Source organism: Zootoca vivipara, chromosome 15 (genome assembly GCF_963506605.1).
Source record: "Zootoca vivipara chromosome 15, rZooViv1.1, whole genome shotgun sequence".
In the NCBI taxonomy this organism is placed as follows: domain Eukaryota; kingdom Metazoa; phylum Chordata; class Lepidosauria; order Squamata; family Lacertidae; genus Zootoca; species Zootoca vivipara.
The window spans coordinates 6,920,956-6,947,278 of NC_083290.1; the positions used below are offsets into that span (position 1 = coordinate 6,920,956).

The 26,323-nt window shown below is 48.3% G+C and overlaps 1 protein-coding gene across 7 annotated transcripts in view; it reads right to left on the reverse strand.

Annotated features, from left to right (window-relative positions):
* Positions 1–26,323, reverse strand: part of ACACA (acetyl-CoA carboxylase alpha) — a 204,110-nt gene that overhangs the window by 65,342 nt on the left and 112,445 nt on the right. For all 7 annotated transcript variants that reach the window (XM_060268325.1, XM_060268328.1, XM_060268326.1 and 4 more), the window contains 4 exons: positions 11,284–11,553; positions 10,324–10,421; positions 9,704–9,824; positions 8,377–8,487 (listed from right to left, as the gene is read on the reverse strand). In XM_060268325.1, coding sequence (XP_060124308.1) covers positions 8,377–8,487; positions 9,704–9,824; positions 10,324–10,421; positions 11,284–11,553 — 600 coding nt within the window. The remainder of the gene's footprint in view (positions 1–8,376; positions 8,488–9,703; positions 9,825–10,323; positions 10,422–11,283; positions 11,554–26,323) is intronic.

Genomic DNA, 26,323 nt, shown 5'->3' on the forward strand with positions numbered 1-26,323 from the left:
TTCAGGAGAGGAGCCCTTAACCCAGGCACCCCCAAACTTCGGCCCTCCAGATGTTTTGGACTACAATTCCCATCTTCCCCGACCACTGGTCCTGTTAGTTAGGGATCATGGGAGTTGTAGGCCAAAACATCTGGAGGGCCGCAGTTTGGGGATGCCTGCAACCTGTGGCAGCCCACAAGATGTGGAATGGTGCCGTTTTTGTCTTGTAATGAGGGCGCACAGCATTACTCTCCCCTTTGACACCTGATATATATATATATATATGTTTTAGGACCCACCATATTCTTTTGACTTAAATTTGTTTTAAAGGACTGGGGGGGATTGCTGCAACCTGCCCTTGGACCTCATAGTGAATCCAATTCATGGTGGTCCATAAATTGAATAATTAGTAAGGAAGGAAATAATTTTTAAAAGCCAGTTCTTACGTTCCAACGATCTGAGCCGTGTTGGCAAAACAACTTTCGTAAAATGGGTACTCTGCATGTTTTTGGTGGAGGGATTTAAAGCTGTATTTCGTTCTTTAGCAAGATCTTTTATCTGCTTAATTAAAAAAAATGTATGGGCAGTTTACATAAAACCATGTCAAATATTCATTTAAAAAAGGAATAAAGCAGACTTTAAAAACAGCAGACATAATAATCAAATATAGATATTTTTAAAATACAGTGGTGCCTCACTAGACAAATTTAATTCATTCCACGGGTCTTTTCTTATAACGAAAAATTTGTCTAGCGAATCCCATAGGAATGCATTGATTTTTTTGGATTTTTTTTGCCCATAGGAACACATTAATTGAATTTCAATGCATTCCTATGGGAAACCGCGATTCGCTAGATGAATTTTTCGTCAAACGAATACGTCTAGCGAGGCAACCTCCACTAGAAAAACCTTTTGTTAAGCGGAAATTTCGTTAAGCAGGGCATTCGTTAAGCGAGGCACCACTGTATCTTAAAATATTTTAAGATTTAAAAAAATTGATCGTGCATAATAAAATTAAACGTCAGGGAAGGATTGCCTAAACAAAAAAAAAAGTTTTTAACGGGCATCAGTGAAAGCGCTTACTCAATATAAAGGGGCAGGGAGTTCCAGTGAACAGGTGCTTGCCACACTAAAAAGGCTGATTTCTCGTGAGTGCAGAACAAACATTATGTGGCATTTACGTTTCAAAAATTAACCAGCAGAGATTACTTGCTTCTTTGCATTCAACCTTCAACAAAAACGGAACCAAGTGAAACCGGCACGCTTGCGAATTCCAACAGCACGACAGAAAGGCGCCAGATCTCACTCTGACCAGCATTGTGTTAAACCAAATGATGTGTGCCATGTGTAATATATGTCTAAATTGGGAGGGTTGCAAGGGAGATTTGGTCAGAAAGTTGCCGGGGGTGGGTGGGTTTAAATAATAATAATAAAAAAAACCCGAAAAGCCTCTGCCTCAGCAAAAGTTTCCATTAAAATTTTAGACAAATGATCTCCGCCTCCTTCTCCCCCTCCTTCCCTTGCCCGTTCTCACTGCCTGCCCCCCCCGCCGCCGCCCCCCACTTCCCACATTCTGCCTGGGGGCGCCATGCTATTTCTATGCAAATAACAACCTCGTGGTTTAGATCTTATTATATCCACCGGAGCTGCAGTGACGCGACCCGAGACTTGTGTGCGAGAGAGGTAGGCAGAGGAGAGAGGGGGGGGGAGAGAGACAAGATAGAGTGGATGTTCAGCGAAGTGTGAAAAAATATTGTCAGGAGTGAGCAGCGAGAACACACACACACACACACACACACAAACTATTGCTGGGATAACGTGTTTATTTCAGAGCCTCTCCTTCTCTCTCTCTCTCTCTCTCTCCCTCTCCCCTCATGTGCACACCGTCATCTTTTAAAATTCATTGGGCATCAGGCGATCATGCGCCATCCATCTGCCATCACTCTTCCATTTGCATTTCATGCCTCCTGGCTTTTGATGTGCTGATACTTTGATGCAGTTGGGAGACGAGCATTATCATTATTTCAATTTTCAGCCGGGAGGGGCTGGGTGGGAGAAAGAGGGATGAGGGTCAACAGGCTTGATGCGGTGCACCCACAGAGACAACACACACACACACACACAGAGAGAGAGAGAGAGAGAGAGAGAGAGAGAGAGAGAGAGAGAGGGAGAGGGAGAGAGAGAGAGAGATGCTCATGAGACAGAAACAGGCCTGGTTAGACTCCTCCATGAGCCCCATGGATGCTCAATGGGAAAGACAAAGAGTAGGGTGGAGGTTATGAGTCACACTGTCCGGGGATCCCAATACCACCCCGCCTTTATATGAGGGCTACAGAAACTGGTCTCCCTCCAAATGGTAAAGGTAAAGGGACCCTAACCATTAGGTCCAGTCGTGACCGACTCTGGGGTTGCGCGCTCATTTCGCATTATTGGCCGAGGGAGCCGGCATATAGCTTCCAGGTCATGTGGCCAGCATGACAAAGCCGCTTCTGGCAAACCAGAGCAGCACACGGAAACGCCGTTTACCTTCCCGCTGTAGCGGTTCCTATTTATCTACTTGCATTTTGACGTGCTTTCGAACCGCTAGGTTGGCAGGAGCTGGGACCGAGCAACGGGAGCTCACCCTGTCACAGGGATTCGAACCGCCGACCTTCTGATCAGCAAGCCCTAGGCTCAGTGGTTTAACCCACAGCGCCACCTGGGTCCCAGGTGGACTACAACTCCCATCATCCCTAGCTGTGCTGATGGGAGATCCACACCATCCATTTAGCATTCAGTGTACATTTAAAAAGTACATTGCTTCCCACTCGAAACCCTGGGGACTGTAGTTTGTTAGGAGTGCTAAGGATTATAGCTCTGTGAAGGGGAACTACAGTTCGGGGTGGGGGTGGGGGTCATGCGCGTTGAATGTGCTTCAAATGTATACTGCGGATCCGCCCCCAAGTCCAACAAGACCTGTAGGTTCTGCGATCGAATGAAGCAGCAAGGCATGGCTAAAAGGGACGGATTGTTTGCCATTTTCCTGTCCTATTTACATCTTTGTGCTTCTTCCAAGTCCACTGTTCTCTCCTCTTCCAGCTCACATTAACTCCATATCTCCTGTCCTTCAATTTCAACCCCCAATCTTACTCTTCAACTTGGAAACTCAAAATCTAGAAATTTGGAGCCCAGAAGAACTGTGATCCTGCATTGCCAGTGTGGCACCAGGACCTGGGAGACCAGGGTTCAAATCCCTGCTCAGTCATGAAACTCACTGGAATTTCACTATCTTGTGCTGTTATTCTTGGAGAACAGGTGGAATATAAATGTAAAAATAAACTCTGATATGAAAGTGGTCCAGTCCACTTGTTCTCTATGTGTCCGGATGCCTCTCAAGATATCATCACCAAATTCAACGGGAGGATTCCTGAGGTGTGGATGGCGATCTTGGTCACTGTTGGACACTGGGCACCATTCTGATTCAAGATGGCGGACTGAAACATGACTTTGGTGTAACTTCGCCCACTTTTGGGCATAGGTTCAGATGCCTCTCCAGATATCACTGCCCAAAGTCTCATAGCTGCCAAGTTTTCCCTTTTCTCGCGAGGAAGCCTATTCAGCATAATGGAAAATCCCTTTAAAAAGGGGATAACTTGGCAGCTATGCAAAGTCTGCCATTTTCAATAAAAATGGCGGACCAAAACGTCACCTTGGTGTGACTTTGGTTTCTAAAAATCCTGGGCAACACCAGGCACTCCCCACTAAACAAATGAATGTGTATTCAGAGGAGGCTTCTTGGCCTTGCCTGATTCTGTGTGAGGACTTTATTGAGTTGAGATGCTCCAAAGATGGAGAGTCCAACGACATTCAGAGGGCCCTCACTGGTGCCAACGGGAAACTCCCTAGTTCACCTGATCCCAGCTGCATCTTTCCCTGTCCCATACCTGATGTATGATGTCAAGTGTTGGGGAGGAGGGCATAGTTTGGGGGAAATGACCTCTGGGGCCAAATTAGATCCAAGGGCCAAAGGTTCCCCACCAATGAAATGCAGCAATGGAGACTGAGAAAGAGGATTTGCTATAAAACACACACACACACACACACACACACACACGTATGTACGATTCAGGAACTTCCACCCAACATTAAAAATAATAATAATAAGACGAAGGTATGTGGAAAACCAGCAAGCCAAACTTTAAGATTGGAAAAATGAGAAATTGAGAGAAACCAACGGATTTGCCTGCCCCTCACTGTTATTTGGTGAGGGAGGCCCCCTTTACTCTTCTGCCTCAGGCAGAAAAATGTTTTGAGACTGTGCGCTGGATAACCATAGCCATTTTTTCACCACCCCCACTTCAGCGTGCCAATGTCTCTGACACCATCTCTGTGGCTGCATGCAATTACATTACGGGGCTATTTATTTTCTTTGCATTACCAAGGACGGCTTATAACAATTCAAAATTGCAATCATGTGTAATGAAACTTACATTGATACATGGAGGAGAGAGAATTTTGTGGTGAGGAAGGACAACCTCTGATTATGGTCATCCACGGGGGGGTTGAACCATAATCCCTAGATTCCTAGCCTTCATTTTTAAAAAAAACAACTTCCCAGCATTTGCAGAACCTATGAGGCAAAATGTACAGACATAATTCTTCTTGTTTCTTTGTTTGACTGAAAAACTATCCTGCAGCCCCTTTCAGTATTCCACTTGTCCCCCCCAAAAATAGCCTATGGATGCCAATGTCCTGAGTCTCTTGCGATATTTCCTGGGTCTGCTGCCCAAAGACCCTTTAACTGGTGCTGCTTAGGTCGTGACACATGCAGTTGGCCTGATGCCAAGCAATGCTCTCCAACACCCCACCCCAATTACCTAAGCGGCAAGCTTGCTTGCTTGCTTGTGTGTGCCTAAGACTGGGCAGCTGATGTTCCAAAGGCCACAATTTTTCAAGTGCTCAGGTTAGCCGTTTGCAAGAGGGCTGGAGAACTCGGACACCACGACAGTAATGGCAGCATCTGCCAGCCTGCATGCCACCACTAGGCTGCAAATCTCCGGGATTAGATTGCTGCCCAAAGGGGAGGGAGGGGGGAAATAAAAAAAGTGACATCTCTTCCTCGATCCCCCCCCTGCCACCACAGCTCTCTCGCTCTCTCCCTCCCTCTGTCCGTAACTCAAGGGCAAATTGTTTCCCTCTTCTGCACACAAGAAGCAACCTCTCAAGCATAAATCTCAAACAGCTGCTGCCTGGGTGGTGTGGGTGATTTAAGAGCCTCGGCCTTTGACTCCTGCTTCCAACCCTGTTTAAAATCTAAAGTGGGATGGGTTTGGGGTTGGGGCAATTTGGTCCCCAGAGGACAATTCATTCAGGTGCACACAGCAGGCAGGCCTCGGAAAAGCTGCCCCCCCCCAATCTCCTCTGCTCTTTTGCTTCTTAGGGAAGGGGAGTTATGCTGGAGAAACAGCAACTGCAGAGCCAGCAAGGAAAGGCACACGGGCCTAAATTAACGGAAGCAGGGCTTGGAGTTGCACAACGGCTACATTACCTTTACTCCTGTAGAGAGAGATTTGCCAATTGTGTTATTGAGCTAGATCTGATCCTATAGTTTGCATTGCCTGCATTGTATAATTGTGAGTGTATGGCTTAGCCCCCCCCCCCCAATATCCCTGGGATGACTTGCTTAAAATGCTTTTTTTCTTTGCCTCTCTCTGTGTGCCAAAGGGTAATGTAAACAAATCAGGATGCTCAGCTAAGCTATCAAGGCCAGATGACTGTCTTGTCTGATGCTAGCAGTCTGACGCAAAGAGCAGCAAGATAGTCAAGGCTGCCTGAGTCAGCATGTGGTTATGCATAAGACCGGACACAGGAAGATCCTTATATGTACTTGTGACCCCCTTGCGTGCGTGACCCCCTTGCGTGCGCACATTTACAGAGGAGGGGGAAAGGGGCCCAAAGAAGTGTATAAGAAGCTTTGCAATTTGTGTTTCTCTACTCTTGTCGTGAGCTGATCACCTTGAGTCTCTTATTAATAAGAATTAAATTCTTTCTCTGAATTCAACCCCGGTGTCATTATTGACTATCTCTGTCCTGCCTGAGCGTAACTAAAAGGACCCTTGGTAGTTGATAAGGCTACACTCCCATTACTCCTTTACTGTAGAGCCAGGCTGGGGGACTTCAGGCTTCAATGGACAGATGCTGGGAAGGTGGGAAGGTGGGGGTGGGGGGCAAAAACTACCCTCCTGCACAAAGGTAAAATTGACATGCGTCACTCTGCCCACTCTTGCCTCTGGCTCCACCCACCACTAGCATGTGGCCCCTGGAAAGTTGTCTGGAAGGGAATGTGGCCCTCAGGGTGAAAAAAAATGTACCCCACCCTTACTATAGGGTAGGAAACATTACTGAATTTTGTCTGAGTCAGGGCAGCATAGGAGCCAACTCTTAGGGGCCGAGGTCCCTTTCCCCCCCCTCCCATAAAATATTTGAGGTGATCCCCCCCCCGCAGTTGATGGGCATTGCCATTCAAGTGGTGTATGTCTTGTGATGGATGGTGCAAGGCAGGGCTTACCTGGCCCCCCCCCAATATTTTATGCACCCTTGCCGGGCAGTATACAGAGTTTCGAGCCCACCTATGTTATCTTCCCAACCTACTCAGCAAGACAGGACAGACTGAGAGAAGAGTTACTTTATGGCTGAGCATGGGTTTGAACCTATGTGTTTCATATTCCAATCTGATACTTTAACTTGGATTTTCCCAAGCTGGTTCCCTCCAAGTTCCATCATCCCTGGCCAGGTTGGCTGGGGCTGATGGGAGTTGTAGTCAAAAACATCTGGAGGGTGCTAGATTGGGGAAGCCTGCCCTAACCGCAACGCCACCTTACCAGTTATGGTAAAATGAGACCACAGCATTAACAAGCATCTACATAGTGCTTTTCCTAAATGCTAAAGTGCTTTATGCTACCACAATCCTTACAAATCTACCCAGTGAGATTAGCATTGTTCTCCCCATTTTGGAAGCAAGAAAATTGTCTGTCTAGCTGAAAGCTTCCTAGTGATTTCATTGGCAGAGGTTAAGGTTTTACCCCTGAATTCCTTGGCGTGTAGCTCACTTTCATCATCATTTTTGGGAGGGCTTTCAAAATCGTTGATGAAAAGTAGGAGAGACACAGATTTAGTGAGTCAATGTGCTAAAATGTATCCTGCTCTCAACTAGAGTGGCTCGCCGAAAACTAGCCAGGATGTTGTTGCCATGCAAAGGAGGTCAGGAGTGCAACATTTACCCAGGTGAGACCGCCACCTTCGGCAGCAAAGTAAACAGGTTAATTCTTCAGGTGCCTGCTTCCGTGGGAGGTCTGGAGAGTGGGGGGGGGGGGGGAGAGAGAGAACTGGCCTTTTCACTGGTGGCTCCCCATTTGTGCCATGCTCTCCCCAGCAATGCTTGTCTGGATCCATTACTATAGATCTTCAGGTACCAGGCAAAAACCTTCCTTTTAAAACCAAGCCTTTGGCTTTTAACTATCTACGACCTTTTACAGTAGGTGGGATGTTTTAATGCCCTCCTCCCCCAAGTTTTAATGTATGTATGTTAAGGGGGGTTTGTAAGTTGTTTCTTCTGTAAGTCGCTTTGGCAAAAAAAAAGTGACTAATAAATTTAATAAATAATAAGAGTGAATTCCTCCAGTGCATGCTAACTGGGAGGAGTGGGAAAGTCCCACGCAGTTGCCTCTGACCCCTAAAGCCAAGGGGTCATCAACACAGCGCCCATGGGCACCGGCAATGCACAACAGCCTATTTGCTCTTCCAGACCAGTTCCTGTTTGCACTGGCTCAGACTCTCCCCCATCATGTAGCTGGAGCCTGTGGGACTTTTGCCAAGCTTCCAGATGTGCCCACTAGCAACCCCCTGCCTTAAGTGTAAATCCCCAAAGTGTCTTAATTAGTATTCTTACAAAATACCCTGGATAAGAGTGCAGGATTTAAAGTGGGCTCAGCAACATGCCCGCAACAGTCCATAACAGACAATCCTGGAAACAAAACTTTGCTTTTGTTTTGTCAAAACTTACCGACTCTTTAAAACATTTTTTGTGCTGCTTTATGATAATCACTCTGCATATACAAGACCAAAAAAACTGCTCGATTCAACCAATGGGAGGCCTCATCCCATTCAGGGAATGCCCTTCATCGTCAATAGGTAAACAACCCCATTGCTCCCAAGAGGCCTTCAGTGGGCCAAGCCAGACAAGGATCTCCGCTGCAAAGTGGTGGCCTTCGCTACCCAACAACCTCAGCCAGGCCCTCTAGGCCAAATAAAACAAAGGGGCTAGCCAATAAGAGTCCAAAGTACACCAAGCTATGACAAGTGACCCCACCGACAAAACAAAAACTCGTATTTGCAAACTAAAGCAAAAGAGAGACTTACTTTGTTGAGGGCTCCAGCTCCGGTTAGGATGATATGTGAATTTTCCACTTGGATTGTTCTCTGCCCCAACCGGACAAGGTAAGCCCCGATTCCAATTGCGCGGCACGTCACCTGAAGACAGAAATTTGTACCTGTTTCAGTTCCACAGGGCTAGACTGTGTCTCTCCACGAGCACTGTTCTTTGTCTGGGTCCTGCCAGTAGCACCCTCTGTAGCTGAGCAATCCAATCATTCAATTCCGGTACTCCCAGTGCAGACCAAAAGCAGACCTGTCCATTCACAGAGGAAGGAGGCTGCCCACTGGGTCTCCGCGTGAACTACTCCTTGCCTCCTTCCTCCAAGAGTTGACAGTCCGGCTGCATCTCTGCATTGGGAAAACTGGGACCGAAAATGTCATCCCCATCTATACCTCTGCTGTTAAAGCCATGTATTACCGACAGGGCTTTTTGGGAAGAGAGTGGAGGGCTACAAATCAGTAGAGCAACTCTGTGGATTCGAAACCCTGCAATCAAGGATGAGCATTCAGAAGACCGGTGGGTGGAGGTGGGTCAACTACAGCTTCTCACAAGGTGCTAGGATAAGCCTTCCACTCCATCCCAGTGCAAAACACATACAGTTTTGCACCTCCGCCACGTTCTCCCAAAACTTGAGTTACTGGCTCTGTTTAACTCTGTTACCACCAACCACTGCAAGTGGCCCCATATAATTCTCCCATCATCTATTTCCGTAGCTCATTCCCCTAGCACAGGGCCAGGCCTGCAGGTAAATGTTAAAGAGCAGTCGGGATGTGTTTTAAAGGATGGGCATTGTCCAGTCTCTGTTGCTTTTTCCACTGGGATGCCTTAGCTTGGGGAGGGAGTGATCCATAAGAATGTAAGAAGGGACCTGCTAGATCAATCAGGCCAGTAGCCTTGCTAGTTCAGCATCCTGTTCTCACCAAGCAGACATCTCCTCTGGAAAGCCTGCAAGCAGGACCCACAGGCAACAGTGCTCTCCCCGCCTGTGATTCCCAGCAACTGGTACTCAGAGGAGGGAATTACTCAGAAGTACTTGAGAGAGTGGAGGAGCGAATTCAACAGCTTACTTTGCACCCTGTGAAGAAGCACTTTGTTTTTTGTCTGTCCTGAATCTTCCAACATTTAAGCTTCTAGTTCTAGTAACTATAAGAAATGGGGTCATCTGAGCAGTGCCAACGTCAAACGACCCTAGAATACTAAACAACTGGCCCAGAAGCAGCCCAGCCTATCCACAATCTCTCTACATCAATGCAGGCCTCTTTTTTTGCCATTCCCAAAACACACCGACAAACACACACAACTGTGGATTACCAGGCTGATAGTGATAATATCTTCATACGCCAGTGATGATTCTCCAGCGATCATGCCAGATCCCCGCAAGTTCTCAGTTCCAAGTCCTTCTTCCTTCCCAATAATATCTGTAATTTTATACCTGATTGGGCGAATCCCAGAGGGAGGGAGGGAGGGAGGGAGGGAGGGAGGGAGGGAGGGAGGGAAAGAAAGAAAGAAAGAAAGAAAGAAAGAAAGAAAGAAAGAAAGAAAGAAAGAAAGAAAGAAAGAAAGAAAGAAAGAAAGAAAGAAAGAAAGATCACACCTTTATAAAATGTCAGGGCTCTTGGAGACAAACGCTTCCCAGAAGAATCCCCAGTATCTCGAAACTCGAGAAGCTGCTGTCAGTCAGTGTAGACAATACTGGGCTAAATTTACCAACACACTGACTCGGTGTAAGGCAGCTTCCTAGGTTCATTCAACTGGGGAAATCCTCTTTTTCTCACAGTGTAAACATAACAGCAACCATCCTCCCCAGCTTGTCAATGCCATACACCTGGCGTGCAAAAATGTGGTATGATCAAATGAAGTTGTAACGCAAAACAGATTAAAAATAAAAGCCAGCTTCCATGCTTTAGGAAATAACGAGCACACACAGTTACCTAGATTCTCCTTCGTCCTCCACATGCTCACAATGTACTGAGTTCAAAGCACTGACTCTCTTATAATCCTGGGGAGTTAGGTAAAGATACTTGAATCCCTGTTTGGGGAAGCGGGGATGGTTGGGTGGGCAAAAGAGAGAAAAGGAGAGCAAATGAAAACCCCATCAGAGAAGTTCCCTCATTCTCACACCAAACCCACATAAGTCCAAAACAGAAAAAGAACACAACGTTTTGCAAGGTAAATATGTAAATATAAAAGTAGCAGGATACATATTTGTACCTGATAGTGTCCTTTATCAAAGTTGTCCCTTCATACCCCAAACCCTGCTCCCCCTTTTTCCTAACACTGCCCCAACTTCCATTTTATCCTCACCGTAAGCCTGCAGGCAGGGGTGCAGTTAGGGAATTTTGTTAACAATGATCTTATGGTGTGCAGGGGTTCCTCTTGAGACGACAGCATGTGCTGCTTCAAAATGTGGTTAGCCAGCCCTACTGCAGTTTGCAGCCCCCTTCTGCTCTTTCTGCTGAGCGAAGCCCTTGGCTTGAATCACAGAACTGTAGAATGGGAAGGGACCCCAAGGGTCATCTAGTTGAACCCCATGCAATGCAGGAGGAATATGTAGGTGACCCATATGTGGGGACCAAATCCACGACCTTGGCATTTTTCAGCACCACGCTCTAGCCACCTGAACTAACTGCCAAAGTTCTGCCCTGAAGTCCTACCTTGTCGGCTACCCCTGCTTTTGACCCAAGTGACCAGGTTTGGGATTTAAACCTTGGTCTGAATCTGAATCTGCTACTCTAACCACTACACCATGCGGGCTTCCTCGGTGCATCAGTCGCCAACTTTCAAAAGCTGCACTCTTTCATTCAAACCTCTTTTCCTCCCACATAATGGGAGCCTCTACCAACATGGCAGAGACGCTACACACACAGTTCTGGCATGGCCAGAGCCCTTACTTTGTACGGGTCAGCAGGGTCTTCCCAGGCGACGTGGAACATGTGGCGGATCTCCTCGGCCAATCCGATCCTGGCGCCGCTGTTGGCTGCCACGTAGATCCGGGGGATGCCCAGCTGCCGAGCCAGCTCCGATGCCCGAAGGAAGAGCAGGTCTTCTTGGGGCCCAAAGGACCCGATCCGGTAGGTGATGTCATTGCTAATGACGATGATGTCCCTCCCATCTGGATACTCGGGGCTCTTGAGAGTCATTCGCCAGGCCACCATGCCAATCTGCAATTGAGAGAGGCTATTAGTAATTTTTTAAAAAAATCTTCATCACCATCACGACTTATCATGAACCTAGGAAGCTGCCTTGTCCAGAGTCCACCTAGCTCAGCACCATCAACACTTGACCGGCAGCAACTCTTGAGGCTTTCAGGCAGGCAGCCTCTTCCAACCTTACCTGGAGATGCTGGGGATAGAACCTGGGGCCTCGCTGCATGCTCTAGTGCTGAACTGTGATGCTTCGTGAGCCATCAGTATATTCCTCCCCTGCCTTGCAACACTCCCATTTTATTCTCAGAACAGCCCTGTGCAAAGCCAGGCTTCTGGGACAAAGTCACCCAGACAAGTTCAATCTTTATTACAGTCAAATGCCAGACAACAGAAATAACAATAACAGCACATATAACAGCACATTGGTATCTGAAGAAGTTTGCATGCACACGAAAGCTCATACCAAAATAAAAACTTAGTTGGTCTTTAAGGTGCTACTGAAGGAATTTTTTTATTTTGCTTCGACTCAGACCAACACGGCTACCTACCTGTAACTACCGGTAGCACATATAACTACATCAGCACCGAGGGGCAGAAGCGATACACAAAACCCAAAATTTCATCCGTATGTAAGTTATTTACATTAAAAGTAACACCCTAGCAGCTGAAGTCTCTGATACCCAGCCAGCGTCTTTCTTGGCCAACTGGGTATTTGAACCTGGGAGTTTCCAGTCCTAGGCTGAACCACGACCTTACACCCCTTCTTCCCCCGGGAAAGACCAGCCTGCTTAAGAGGCGATCTTCTCCTAATGGGGCTTATTCCCAGGAAAGCGGGCAGAGCGTTGCAACCTAAAGTTCTAATCCAGGCATCCCCAAACTGCGGCCCTCCAGATGTTTTGGCCTACAACTCCCATGATCCCTAGCTAACAGGACCAGTGGTCAGGGATGATGGGAATTGTAGTCCAAAACATCTGGAGGGCCGAAGTTTGGGGATGCCTGTTCTAATCCAAAGCACACTTAAGTCAAGAGTCAGTCCAATGGAACTGGGTAGGAACATAGGAAACTTCCTCATGCTGTGTCACACCACTGGGTCCACCTAGTTCAGTATAGTCTACATGGATTGGAAGGGGGTTCAGAATGAAGACATTCCTAGCCCAACCTGTCCGTGCCAGGGATTGAACCTGCCTGCAGAGCAGATGGTCTTCCGCAAAGCTACGGTCCTTCCACAAGTGGATGTTTTTAGGATTGCTCTTATGGGGGGTGGGGGTTCCCGGTGAGGTCGCAGTTTGAAAGAACACTGCTTCTAGAGGAAGCCACCACATCACACCCAGAATATGCTTAGATTAGGTGCGGGTTGCATTTTTCAGGCTAAGGGCCACATTCCATCACAGGCAACCTCCTGGGGGCACCATGCCAGCGCTGGGCGGAGCCAGATGAAAAAGTGGGCGGAGCAACAGACATGGCTCTTGTGTACAGCAGACTACCCTGCACCGATGCAGAAGGCAGAAGCTTTTATGTGCACACATTTCTCTACCCAGGCAGGCATGATCACAGCCTGCTGGCACTTTCCAGCCAGGAAACGGCACTTGATAGGGTGACGTGGAACAGAGCATGGACACGGAAAGGGGTATGGCCTGGGAAGAGTCCTGAAGGACAGGAAGGAGAAACCTAGAGGGCCTGCCTTAGTTGTTATACAGATGAATGAACGAATAAGACGAGGAGGAGCAGCAGCAGCAGGAGAGTCAGGGCTGGCCTCTCTAGAGGAGGCCCCAGTCCAGTCTGTAGCAAGCTTCCCTTCCGGCTGCAAATATAAGGCACGGTTGCACACGGCTGTTTATTGAGGATTCTGTGCCCCCACAGCGTCCGTGCAGGGTGGCATCCTCATCAAAATGCTGTCCCGTGTCATTTAATCCAGATGTGATGTTTTGGTCCAGGCGGGGGAAGGGGACGGAATCCAGTAAATAAATAAATAAAATGCAGAAATGGTAAATATGGATTAAACGGGGGGCGGGCGGTAATGGGGCAGGAACACAGGGCGGCATTCTGACGAGGGCAATGTTGTGTGAATGTTGCAAAAAGCTTGCGCACACCGGCAGCACCGAGTCCACAATGGAAGTGCCACGAGGAAGTGCCCTTGGGGAGGAGGGGGAAAGGATGCTTGCGTTTCCTCAGATCGGCTCTTGGTCTCTGCCTCCACGGCAAAAAGGAGGAAGCGGGAGGGAGGGGAGGGAGAGAGGGAGCATCTCTTTCTCACTCGAAGATGCGAAGAGTCTAATTTAACTGTTTTTTTGTGTTGGCGAAATGATGTGTGCCACAGGATTTCCATAAGAAGTGGAACCATTATTCTCCTGTAGAAACCCATTTGGCCTGAAAGGTATCACTGGACGGGATGGGGAAAATCAAACCCAATGAATTATTCACGACCTCCGATCAGAAGCAATCATTATTTCTCATGTTCCAAACTGTGATTAGGGTTCTGTGCTGGGATGTCATTTGCCTCCCTGGGTAACAACAGCAGCGCGGAATTGCATGTGCAAGGGAGAGGCAGAGAGAGATACATAATACGCAACCTATATTATGGGTGTGTATGTGTGTGTGTGTGTTTTCGCACATGTACCCTCTGTCTAGCACACAGGTGTATGGGTGAGTGGGTTTCGCACATGTCTAGCACACAGATGTATGGGTGAGTGGGTTTGGGGTGGGCACACACATACATACACATCACAGATTAAAGGTGATTTAGCAGTGGTAAGTGGTACCTCGCAAGACGAAAATAATTCGTTCCGCGGGTCGTGTCTTACGAAAATTTTCGTCCTGCAGAAACAAACGGCAGACGGCAAAAAAAGCGACAAAAGAAAAATCGTCACGTGAGACGTGGCCATAGAAAGCTTTGTCTTGCGAGGCAACAAATAATCGCTAGACACTTTCGTCTAGCGAGTTTTTCATTGCCCGAGGCATTCGTCTCGCGAGGTACCACTGTAATGAAGGCTGCAACCTTGTGTACAATTGAAACACATGGAAGTTATGCCTAACACCTTGGGAGTTACACAAAGTGTAGTGCATTGGGGTGAGGGACATTCCCAAATGAATACAATTTAAGACACATATATATTATGCTTCCATCTCACTTTTCCTTCAGGATGCTCCTAAGAAGAGACAGAACAGACGGAAGGTAGAGAAAGTTCAAAATTCCTGCCCCCATCAATGGCCAACCAAATGCACCCAGGAAGTCCACAACCAAGACATGAAGGACAATAGTCTGCCCCCACTGCGACAACTGTCATTACTACTCGCTTGACCTGGAAGTTCCACAAAGCTACTGTGGCCAACAGCCATTGATTGACATATCCTCTATGAATTGGTCTATTTGTGGTTTTGTTAAGCCATAGGCTCACAGAGGCTGAAATGGGACTCCCATGAAGACTAGATCGAAACCCACCATGGGGGTTGTGCGTCTAACTAACCAGGCGATGTTTGGGACTCCAATCAGCCCCGGGCTGTCCCTGTATCTAGAGGTATCATGTAGCCAGGATGATGGCAGTTGTAGTCCACCGGGTTGAGGGAGGGCTGCTTCAGAACCTTGTTCTGCCAAAGGCCACGTTACTTGCTTGTGGTCCCACCAGACGGATGACCAGCTCCCTCCATGGACAGTGGAACCTCAGCATTGGGAGCTGCCATTCTTGATCTGACCAAAAGGCCCATCCAGTCCAACATCTAGTTTCCACAATGGCCCCCACAAGCAGAACGTGAAGGCTACAGCCTTCTCAACAACTGGTTCTCAGAGAGTTATCATAGCCATCATGGTTGGCAGCCATGGACAGAGTGCTCAGACAAGAACCCAACGCTGTAATGCAGACATCAAACACACAACGCTGTAATTCAGACAGCAAAACATGGTTAAAGGTTTTAAGTATAGTATTTAGCCAAACCACTGTTTGCAATTCCAGCAAATCAGAATCAGAAACCATTTTGCTATAGACTTGGACAGTATGGTTTCCGCTAACCACAGTGGAGTGTCTGAATAGACAAGCCTTCGCTACAGCTGTTTCTCCATTAATAACCTCCATTAATTTGTATACTCTGCTTGCAAAGCAATCTAAGCTCATGGCTGTCACCATACTTTGAGGCTGTGGGTTTCCATAGCTCCTTCTGTCAGCGAACTCATGCGTCTGTGACAATAGGATGTTGAGAAACGAAGAGAGGGATATCCGGGGAAGGTGGAGGAGGAAGCTCTAAAGTTTGCAAGAATGCTCTATTAATCTCCCCCCTCCAAAAAAAAAAAATACCCTCCCCAAAGAACCCAACAAGTGCTGAGCATGCTCGGTGTCCTCTAACACACAGCCATGGGATGCTGAGCACAAGCTGGAAAAGAAATTGGAGGTAGGCAGATATAATGGCCTTCTTGAGTCTCTTGGAGTTTATGAAATTTCCAGGAGTGGATGGATGGACATTTGACACCCTGAATGATTGTGGTTGCGGGTGCACATTGGGATATACCGCAGTTTTTGTTGCTGTGGTGGTTGCAGGTCCAACTTGCAAATGAAATCATGGTTTCAGAGCATCACATGCCCATTGTCCCTACGTGCTCCTTCACACAGCTCAGCTGCCCAGCTTGCTTTGCTCTGACACGCCTGTTCTCAAGACCATTCAATCCCCGAGGCCCATTTGCAGAGGCACCCAAACATCAAGCACCTCTCACCATCGTGCACAACCTCTCACCATCGTGCACAACTCTTCCTATACAAGCCTTCACCTATTTCTGTCTAGTAAAGACACTTTAATGGCAAGGTGTGCCAGGGAAGATGATTCAGAAAATGTCTAATTAGAGGATTTCTCTCTCTCGCTCTCTCTCTCCCCCCCCCCCCCCATGTCTCAACCCAAGGCTGCCTTAATGGAAAAATTCTGACACCTAGTGGCAAGTGGGTGAAATATCAGCAGGCTCAAAGGTGTGTGTGTTTTAAGGGGCGTCTGCAGCAACCGCTTGCTGTCATTTGCATCGCTCAGGAGGACAAGGAAAATCCTTCAGGAGGGGGGGAATCCACTCATCAAGAAACACATCCTCTTCCTACATTATCAGGAGCTACTTGTTCTGTATCAAGATTGTTCCACGCAGGGGCAACCCAGCAAATCACACCTGCACTCCCCATAAAAGACTGCCTGGGAAAAGGTTAATACGAGAGTTATCGACCAATTCAAGATTGTTTGTTGTTGTTGCTGATTAATCATCTGGCTTTGAAATCAATTCATCACATTTAAACTAGCAAGGTACGGCATTCGAGAGGACTTGCTGCAGATACATCCTATACTGTATGTACTATTAAGCATGAACTCGCTCTCTGATCACAAACTCACCAATTTGAATTTTTTCTTCGGAAATGGTGGTCAACTGGTGGTGCCGACCAGAAAGATCTACATCAGCAAAGTACCCCCAATGCTGTTATACGGGGTGGAAATATGGGGATGGAACATGAATGTACTCCAGCGTCTGGAGTCTCTGCAAAATCTCCTGGCAAGAAAGATCTTGGGCCTCCCTAATGGGTCCAAGGCCGCCCAATTGAGACTAGAATTGGGATTACCACCTATAGTAGCTAAAGCCCATACCAGGATAATTATCTACTACAAATCCCTTGCAGAAATTCAAAACTCCCGACTAGTTAAACAAGCCTTTACAGCCCTTACCGGCAGAAGTAATGAGAGAAAGATTGAGGACTATATACACTTTTTCTTTTACTGTCCTTTATATGCCTCAGGGGGACCCAGGTGGCATTGTGGTTAAACCACTGAGCCTAGGGCTTGCTGATCAGAAGGTCGGTGGTTCGAATCCCTGTGACGGGGTGAGCTCCCGTTGCTCGGTCCCAGCTCCTGCCAACCTAGCAGTTCGAAAGCACGTCAAAATGCAAGTAGATAAATAGGAACCGCTACAGTGGGAAGGTAAACGGCGTTTCCATGTGCTGCTCTGGTTTGCCAGAAGCGGCTTTGTCATGCTGGCCACATGACCTGGAAGCTATACGCCGGCTCCCTCGGCCAATAATGCGAGATGAGCGCGCAACCCCAGAGTCGGTCACGACTGGACCTAATGGTCAGGGGTCCCTTTACCTTTATATGCCTCAGTTAGATCCAGGCTTCTCTCTTTAATCCCGACGACCATCACATGGGACATCGACCGCATGAAGTACCTATTGGTGGACGCCAACCCCCTGGTTTCACGCAATGTGGCCATCTACATTTTACAGGCCCTGAAACTCAGGGCCACCTTTTTGGCTAACTTGCCCAGCCCTAGTCCTACCGTGTTTCCCCTTTTTTAAGACACCGTCTTATAACTTTTTTTCCTCAAAAAAACACACGGTGTCTTATTTTCAGGGGATGTCTTATTGTTATTATGTTTTTATGGTATCTATGGTTCCGGGCGGTGGGGCGGCAGGCCTCCTCAGCCGGGCCATGAAGAGGCCAGGCCGCTGGCTCGGTGCTCCGCCCGATCGGCGCTGTGGAGCGCTCCGTCCGATCGGGGCTGTGGAGCGCTCCGTCCGATCGGGGCTGCGGAGCGCTCCGCTCTGCCGCTGCTGGTTCTGGGCGGCGGGCGGCAGGCAGGAAGAGGCCAGGTCGCTGGCTCGGTGCTCCACCCGATCGGTGCTGTGGAGTGCTCCGCCCGATCGGGGCTGCGGAGCGCTCCGTCCGATCGGGGCTGCGGAGCGCTCCGCTCTGCCGCTGCTGGTTCTGGGCGGCGGGCGGCAGGCAGGAAGAGGCCAGGTCGCTGGCTCGGTGCTCCACCCGATCGGCGCTGTGGAGTGCTCCGCCCGATCGGGGCTGCGGAGCGCTCCGCCCGATCGGGGCTGCGGAGCGCTCCGTCCGATCGGGGCTGCGGAGCGCTCCGTCCGATCGGCGCTGCGGAGCGCTCCGCTCTGCCGCTGCTGGTTCTGGGCGGCGGGCGGCAGGCAGGAAGAGGCCAGGTCGCTGGCTCGGTGCTCCGCCCGATCGGCGCTGTGGAGTGCTCCGCCCGATCGGCACTGTGGAGCGCTCCGCCCGATCGGGGCTGCGGAGCGCTCCGTCCGATCGGGGCTGCGGAGCGCTCCGTCCGATCGGGGCTGCGGAGCGCTCCGCCCGATCGGGGCTGCGGAGCGCTCCGCCCGATCGGGGCTGCGGAGCGCTCCGCTCTGCCGCTGCTGGTTCTGGGCGCCGGGGCGGCAGGCAGGAAGAGGCCAGGTCGCTGGCTCGGTGCTCCGCCCGATCGGCGCTGTGGAGCACTCCGCCCGATTGGGGCTGCGGAGTGCTCCGCCCGATCGCCGCTGTGGAGCGCTCCGCCCGATCGGCGCTCCGCCCGATCGGCGCTGCGGAGCGCTCCGCTCTGCCGCTGCTGGTTCTGGGCGCCGGGGCGGCAGGCCTCCTCGCCGGGCGCTCTGGCGGCGCAGAAGGGGCCAGCAGCGCTCCCGCCGTGTGTCGCCCCGGTGGTGCGGAAGGGCCTGCGGGCCTCCCGTCACCACTCTGCCTTGGGCCATGCAGCCCATGACACTCCAGCGTCGCGGAAGGAGCCAGCAGCGCTCCCGCCGCCGTCCATCACTCCAGTGGTGCAGCCCACAGGGGCGAGCAGCGGCCTCACCTCTGCCTGGCCCGGCAGCAGCAGCAGCAACAGCGGGAGGACAAGGACGACGCTGCTGCTGGGTCCCGCTGCCTCGAGGCGAGCGGCGCTGCTGTGCGGAGGTATGGCTTATTTTCAGGGGGTGTTTAATCTGCACAAATGCTTAAAAAGCCTGCTATGGCTTACTTTCTGACTACGTATTAAAAAGGGGGAAACACGGTATGTAAACCCCTGTTATCCTCACAGTTGACACGCCTTGCTTTGTCTTTTACCTTACCAGTCGCACTCAGCTGGATTTTATATTTAATGTTATATTTGTTGTATTCTATGTTGTTGTGCAACAGTTGCCTGTTTGATCTTTTATATCTGCTATGGCTATATGGCTAATGCAATAAACTTTGATTTGGAACTCACCAATTATTTATTTACCCCAAAACTGTGCGAGACAGGCAAGAACAGGAGCATTTTGTGTTTTATATGTATTTGTTGTTCTTCTGTTTTTGTTTTTTCTGTTTTTGTCTCTATTGTTTTGTATTGTTGTATTTTTTGAAAAATTTAATAAAACATTATATATATATATATATATATATATATATATATATATATATATATATATGGAGCAATTGGGGAACACCTCCCAAACAGTCCAATCAGGACTGAGAATACTCGGTGGCATGGACTGTTGAGTGGGAGAGGGGCGAAAAAGTCCCTGCACTATCAAAAGAGTGGCAGGTGGACAGCAAAGAGAGGGGCTCCCCAGTTGTGACCCCTAAAGTGTGAGGAACATTCTCCCAAGGGAGACCTGTCTGTCTCTCTTGCTTCTTATATTTGGAGCAGCAAAAACGTTTTTGTTTACAAGGGCCATTTTTGTTTTACTGTTTGCTTTTGTAAGCTTAACATCCAGACAAGAACGAGCCATGGTGGGCCTCAATGTTACAAAATTTGGGGAAACTCTGGCTTGTTTAAACTATGATTTCATGAGAACAAGCACGGATCTGAAACCATGGTTTCAGTTCATGGGTTGCTCACTCTCGCCATAGCTTAAACAAACCAACAACTTGCCAAGTTTGGACTTGGTGGATAACTCTGGTGAATTTAAAACCAGCATTGGAATCTTTCTGGCCTACTTCCCACAGGTGGAAAAGAGAAGGCAGAAGTACTTAATGTTCACAGCTTGCTTCAGCTAATTCTTGTGGTTCAAGGATAAGGCCCTGCAGGTGTTTCTGCACTACAACTCCCAACACTCCTGAGTCCTGCTTGGCTGAGGCTGATTATCATCTCTTAATTCATGGGTCGCCTCTTACCATAGCTGCCAAGTTATCCCTTTTTTAAAGGGATTTTCCCTTATGCTGAATAGGCTTCCTCGCGAGAAAAGGGAAAACTTGGCAGCTATGCCTCTTACACGCGTTATCAAATCAGTTGACAAACGTATCATAAAAACAACACAGAAAATAACATCCAGTAAATCTGAAAGCAATTCAAAGTAAACACCCATGGCAGAGATCCATTCCTCCAGGTGGGGAAGCATGTTGGAACAGAAAGGCCTTCAATTGTTCCTGGAAAGTGCAGATAGTGGACGCGTGTTGTATCCACAGGACAGAAGAAGTCGCAGCAAAAGCTCTGCTTTGAGCCACTGTGGAGCAGGTTTCTGATATTTGGGGAACGTGCAGGAGAAACTCTACTGTAGAATGCAGGGATGTGCTAGGTATGGCTGGGGCAAGGTGATCTCTCATGTAAACTGGACCTGAGCGATAGAGGGCCTTATAGGTTGGTGCCAAAACCTTGATTTTGTCCTGTTTGGGTAATGGGAGATGGTGTCTGGGGAGCCACAGATTCCCTACGCCTGCTGTGAATAAATAAATAGCTATCAGAGGAGAAAGCTGTCCAGGAGTGGCGACAGAACCGCTTCAAAAGTAGTTTGAGATGGTCACGTCCAAGCACAGCCCCTTCACCCGTCAGGTTTCATTTGTCCTTCAGATTACTGATGGCCCAAATATCTCCCCTCCTCTCCCCCAAACGGATTAGCCACTCACGCTTGGAGAATTCAAGCTATTGTTGTGCAACACACACACCATCCACCCCTCCGCCCTGCAAGGCTTTTGCTTAACACGATTGGATATGAAGGACTCAAAAAAGAAAGGAAAAACTCATGCCCAGCGGTAGCTAATCCCACCAGGAAACAGCTTCACTGACAACCATTTGCAAAGTTCCCTAAGTGACAGCCGCAGAACAGAAAGGTCGCACTCTGGGAATAAGAAGAAAACTTTCCGCAGCTATCCCTTAGTGCTCTGAAAATAAACTGCAGAGATATATTCTCAGACAGGATAGAACTTGAATCCAAACCAGGTTTGAATTAACACTCACTATTGCTTTGGAGACACATATATTCTCTTGATTCAAGAAACCCACAACACTCAGTTTTTCTCACATTGCTGGTTTTTCTTGAGTTTTTAAAGTTGGGATTTCTATGCTCTCTGTAAGGCCATGGGAGTCATTTCCCAGACTTGGCTGGAACCTGAGCTGTTTGGATGAGAACACACTTAGAACACAATGTATGGTTCCGGTTGCTTTACCCCACAAAAGGATATTGTAAACCTGGAAAGGCTTTCCAAAAAGAGCAGCCAAAATGATCAAGGGGTTGGAGAAACTCCCCTAATGAGGAAAGGCCGGAATTTTGGGGGTTTCCTCATTTTGAGAAAAGGCTTTCATATTACTAGAACTATGAGCCATTCAACAAAGAGGAACAAACACCTCAAAGCAGTTTACAAAAAGATAAAACAGTAAAATCAAGAAAATTCCACAGCCCTAGTTTAAAACATACAAAAAGTTAAAATACTAAAAAATCACCTCAACTTTCTAAGCATCTGGGTAGGCTGGTCTGAACAGGAATGTTTGTAGCAGGCACTGGAAAAGAATACAGCGAAGCTGCCTGCTTGGTCTCAATAGGCAGGGTGTTCCAAAGTGTGTAGGCGCTGCCACAGCAAACAACCGAGTTCTTGTAAATGTGGAACGGGTATTATGTGGCATTTGTGATAGGGCCAATTCCGCTGATCGAAGCAGGTCAAGTGGGCACATGTGAGGTAAGGCGATCTCGTAGGTAAACTGGCCCCAAGGGCTTTATATGCGAATAGCAACACCTTGAACCTGGCCCGGTAGCAAATTGGCAAGATGGTGCCTATGTCTGATCGCAGGGGTTCTATGCTGATGAGGCCTCGCATCTGTCAGCAATTGTGCTGCAGCATTCTGCACTAACTGCAGCTTCTGAATAAAGCACCGTGGAAGCCCCACATGAAGCACATTGCTGTAACCCAGTCTTGAAGCAACCAACACACAAACTACCGTGGGAAGGCTTTCCTGGTCCAGCCATAGCTTTCAAACCAGCCACAGTTGGTTAAAGGCACTTCTAGCCACAAAGGCTACCCAAGAGCTGGCTCCAGAAGCACCCCCAAATTTTAAAAGAAGAGTAGACAAATTCATGGAGGGCAAGGCTAAACACTGCCTAATGGTCATGGTGCGACCAAAGTCCTACCTCCACTGTCGGAGACAGTGTGTCTCTGAAGGCTAGGGATTCAGGTTCTGCTTATGGGCTTCCTATTGGCATCAAAAGCATCAATTCTTTGGTGATCAGCCTTCTTTATGGTCCAGCTCTCACTTCCATACACCACTACTGGGAAAACCATAGATTTAACTTTGCCGACAAAGGTCCATATAGTTAAAGCTATGGTTTTCCCAGTAGTGATGTATGGAAGTGAGAGCTGGACCATAAAGAAGGCTGATCGCCGAAGAATTGATGCTTTTGAATTGTGGTGCTGGAGGAGACTCTTGAGAGTCCCATGGACTGCAAGAAGATCAATTTTCATTTTTAAGGAAATCAGCCCTGAGTGCTCACTGGAAGGACAGATCCTGAAGCTGAGGCTCCAATATTTTGGCCACCTCATGAGAAGAGAAGACTCCCTGGAAAAGACCCTGGTGTTGGGAAAGATGGAGGGCACAAGGAGAAGGGGACGACAGAGGACGAGATGGTTGGACAGTGTTCTCGAAGCTACCAACATGAGTCTGACCAAACTGCGGGAGGCAGTGGAAGACAGGAGTGCCTGGTGTGCGCTGGTCCATGGGGTCACGAAGAGTCAGACACGACTAAACGACTAAACAACATTTAGGGAACAGGATGCTAAACTAGACAGGCCACTGGCCTCATCCAACAGGCTCCTCTTAGGTTCTAAATCCCAATTCATCTGGTCACTTTTGGGAACAGAGTGCTGGACCAGATTCTCCCTCGGCTTCACCTGCTACCTGGTCCTTTCACCTGCAGATACTTGTGAATGAACCTGGGACCTCCGGAATGCTAAGCATCGCCTCTGCCCACTAAGCTATGGACTCTTCTTCAGATCTTATTTCAACATCTCAAAACCTACAACGAGGTTTTCATTACATGTCGGTTAAATTGAAGATCTGACCAATGAAATGATGGACCTGTCTGTCAACACACACACAAAACCCTAAGCCAGAGATTCTTTAACCAAGTGACGCCTGATCGAAGCTTTGGTAATTGGTATATTGAAGTTCCAATAATACTTAAATCAATGGAATTGATTCATTGATCAGGTTGATAGGCTGCAGAGCAGGTGATTAATCAACCAAAAAGTAGTTACAACCAGTAGGCAACCTTGATTTTTAGTCCTCTGCTCCTGCCCTGCCCTACGGTGTTCCTTGGCAAAATAATTGTAAGCAAAATCTTTTCATTTGGGGCGCCTCCAGACATTCTCATGCATTCGTGGTGAATTCTATTAATGATGGTATCGGGGAAGTTATATGTGATCCCGCTGCAGAAGTTTGGGGGCGGACATGTTGCTTCATTTTCAACTGCTGCATTTCTCATAACTTCCAGCTGAAATTCTGCATTTTTTTCAAACTGCATACGTTCCAGGTTGTTTGTCCTACTTTTGCTGAGCTACAGTGCAGGTGTTCCTCCGGGTAACGATAATGCATTAACATCGTTGCAGAACAACTAGTAAAGCCAATGATGTGTGGATGGGCCAGCATACATCTGCCGCTGATGTGCTATTATTGCATCATATTATTCTCATGTTCCACAATTCACCATTAAAAAATACCAATTCAAAATGGCCCCTGAATGCCATTTCACATATTATTTGGCAAGTATCTAATTCTGGCTCTTTGACCAAAGGATAAGTAAAACACCTTTGATCTCTTATAGTTATTGTGTCAACAATAAACAAAGTTAAAGAAACAAAAAAGGCAGGGGGAAACATGGCTTCTGCTACCACCACCACCACCTCCCTGAAATGTTTGCACATATGAAATATGGCTGAAGTCTGCCCCCAAAATGTAAACAGGATGGTGATTTTTTTTGGGGGGGGGTGTAGGGTGAGGATTTCATTCTGCAACAGTAACAGTGGGACATTTCAGTGGTTTCCCGATTTCAAATTTGAAGGAGGATCCTTAAGGGTCAACAAAACATTATACTAAATCTGTGACTGCTGCCAAGAATGGCAGGCCTGAGTCTAGCTGGTTCTTCTCCTTACTTAAAGCCCTGCCCCTGTAAAGCTCCATCTGCACTACGCCTCTGAAGCAGTATCAAACCATTTTGAGCGATCATGGCTGCCCTGAATAATCCTACGATCAGCAGTAGTTTGTTAAAGGGTGATGAGAGTTTGTCAGAAGAGACCTCGTTCCCGTCGCAGAGGACTGAACCTGAGACCTTCTGCATGCAAAGCAGCTGCTCTAATGCTGATCTCTGGCCCTTTCCCTAAAAATAAAGTAAGCTTCCAGTCCTCGTGGCTGTGAATAAAGGACCCTGCTTGGAAATATGTGGGAGACCGGGAGACTCTCAATTCCAGGGTTGTGCGTTCGAGTGCCACTTTGGGCAAAAGATTACTGCATTGCAGGGAGTTGGATGACCCTCGAGGACCCTTCCAGCTGTGCCATTCTATGGTTCTAAGATGCTGGGGACTGAACCTGGGATGCTCTACCCACTGAGACTTGTCCCCTAATGCCCCATTCCACAAACTTTTGTGGGTACTTCGGGAAAGGAGAAAGGAGCTACCACCCAAGGCACACAGAAAGTCTTTCAGGAGAGAGAGAGAGAGAGAGAGAGGAGTGTGTGTGCTTGTAACAGAGACAGAGCGCACGAGCTTGAACGGTTGGGCTTTGGGTACAGGGTCCCATATAATAAGACTATTTGTATTCATACTGGCAGAGTAAACAGTACATGTTCATGCCCAGGCAGCCTCTGCGCTAGTAATTTCAGCCAGAGCACAGCTCGGTCCCTTGGGAATCTGGGCTACTCTCCCCTGGCCTCCAACCACTCCAAATGCCAAATGAGAGAAGAAAAGGAAAGAGGAGGGGGGGGAGAGAGAGACTGGCCGGTGTGGGGAGGGGGAGAGCAGAAACATGCCGAGACCTTCCTGCTGCACTGTAGCACCGTCCCCGCTTGCAAGGAGAAAAATATATAAAACATTTTTAAAGGGTTCGGTCGCGGAGGCATTGGGAGGATGTCTCTTAAAACCCTTCCTTCCAATTTAGCAGCGGCAAGGCGTGTTTTCCGGCGTCTTAAACCTTCCTGAACCCCAATCAGGTGGGAAGAGTTGAAAAAATTCTGCTGAACAATAACAACAACAAAAACCACCCCAACACTGCCCAACAGACCCATTATCCTGGGACAGATATTTATATAAAGTTGCCCTATACCGAGTCGCACCAGCAGTCCCATCTTAGCCGGTGTTCAGGATTTCGGATGCAGGGATACCATTGGGGACTGAACCTTCTGTACGCAAGGAGGACGCTCTGCCACTGCGTCACAGCCCTTCCCCAAAATGTTAGTCCACGTCTAACAAGAGAAGGACACAGGACTATACCTTAAGAGTGAACAAGATCACAGCTATCTAGCCCAGTACTGTCCACACTGACTGGCAGCAGATCTCCAGGCTTGCCCTTCCAAACCCTGCCTGGAGATGCCATTGTCGACCGAAGCTGGGGTGTTCCATGTGCAAAGCAGGGGGATCTCCACCACTCGGCTACGACCCTTCCCCTAAACCCAGGCGTTCCAAGTGTTCGGTTCTATGATAAATTCTTACTGTTCTGTCGTCCCTGTTTTCTATACAGCGCTTAGAAATGCAAGCAATTCTACAGATTGCTGGAATGGGGTAGGGTGGGAGGGCTATTTCCACATGTGGTGGGAATGTCTGATTG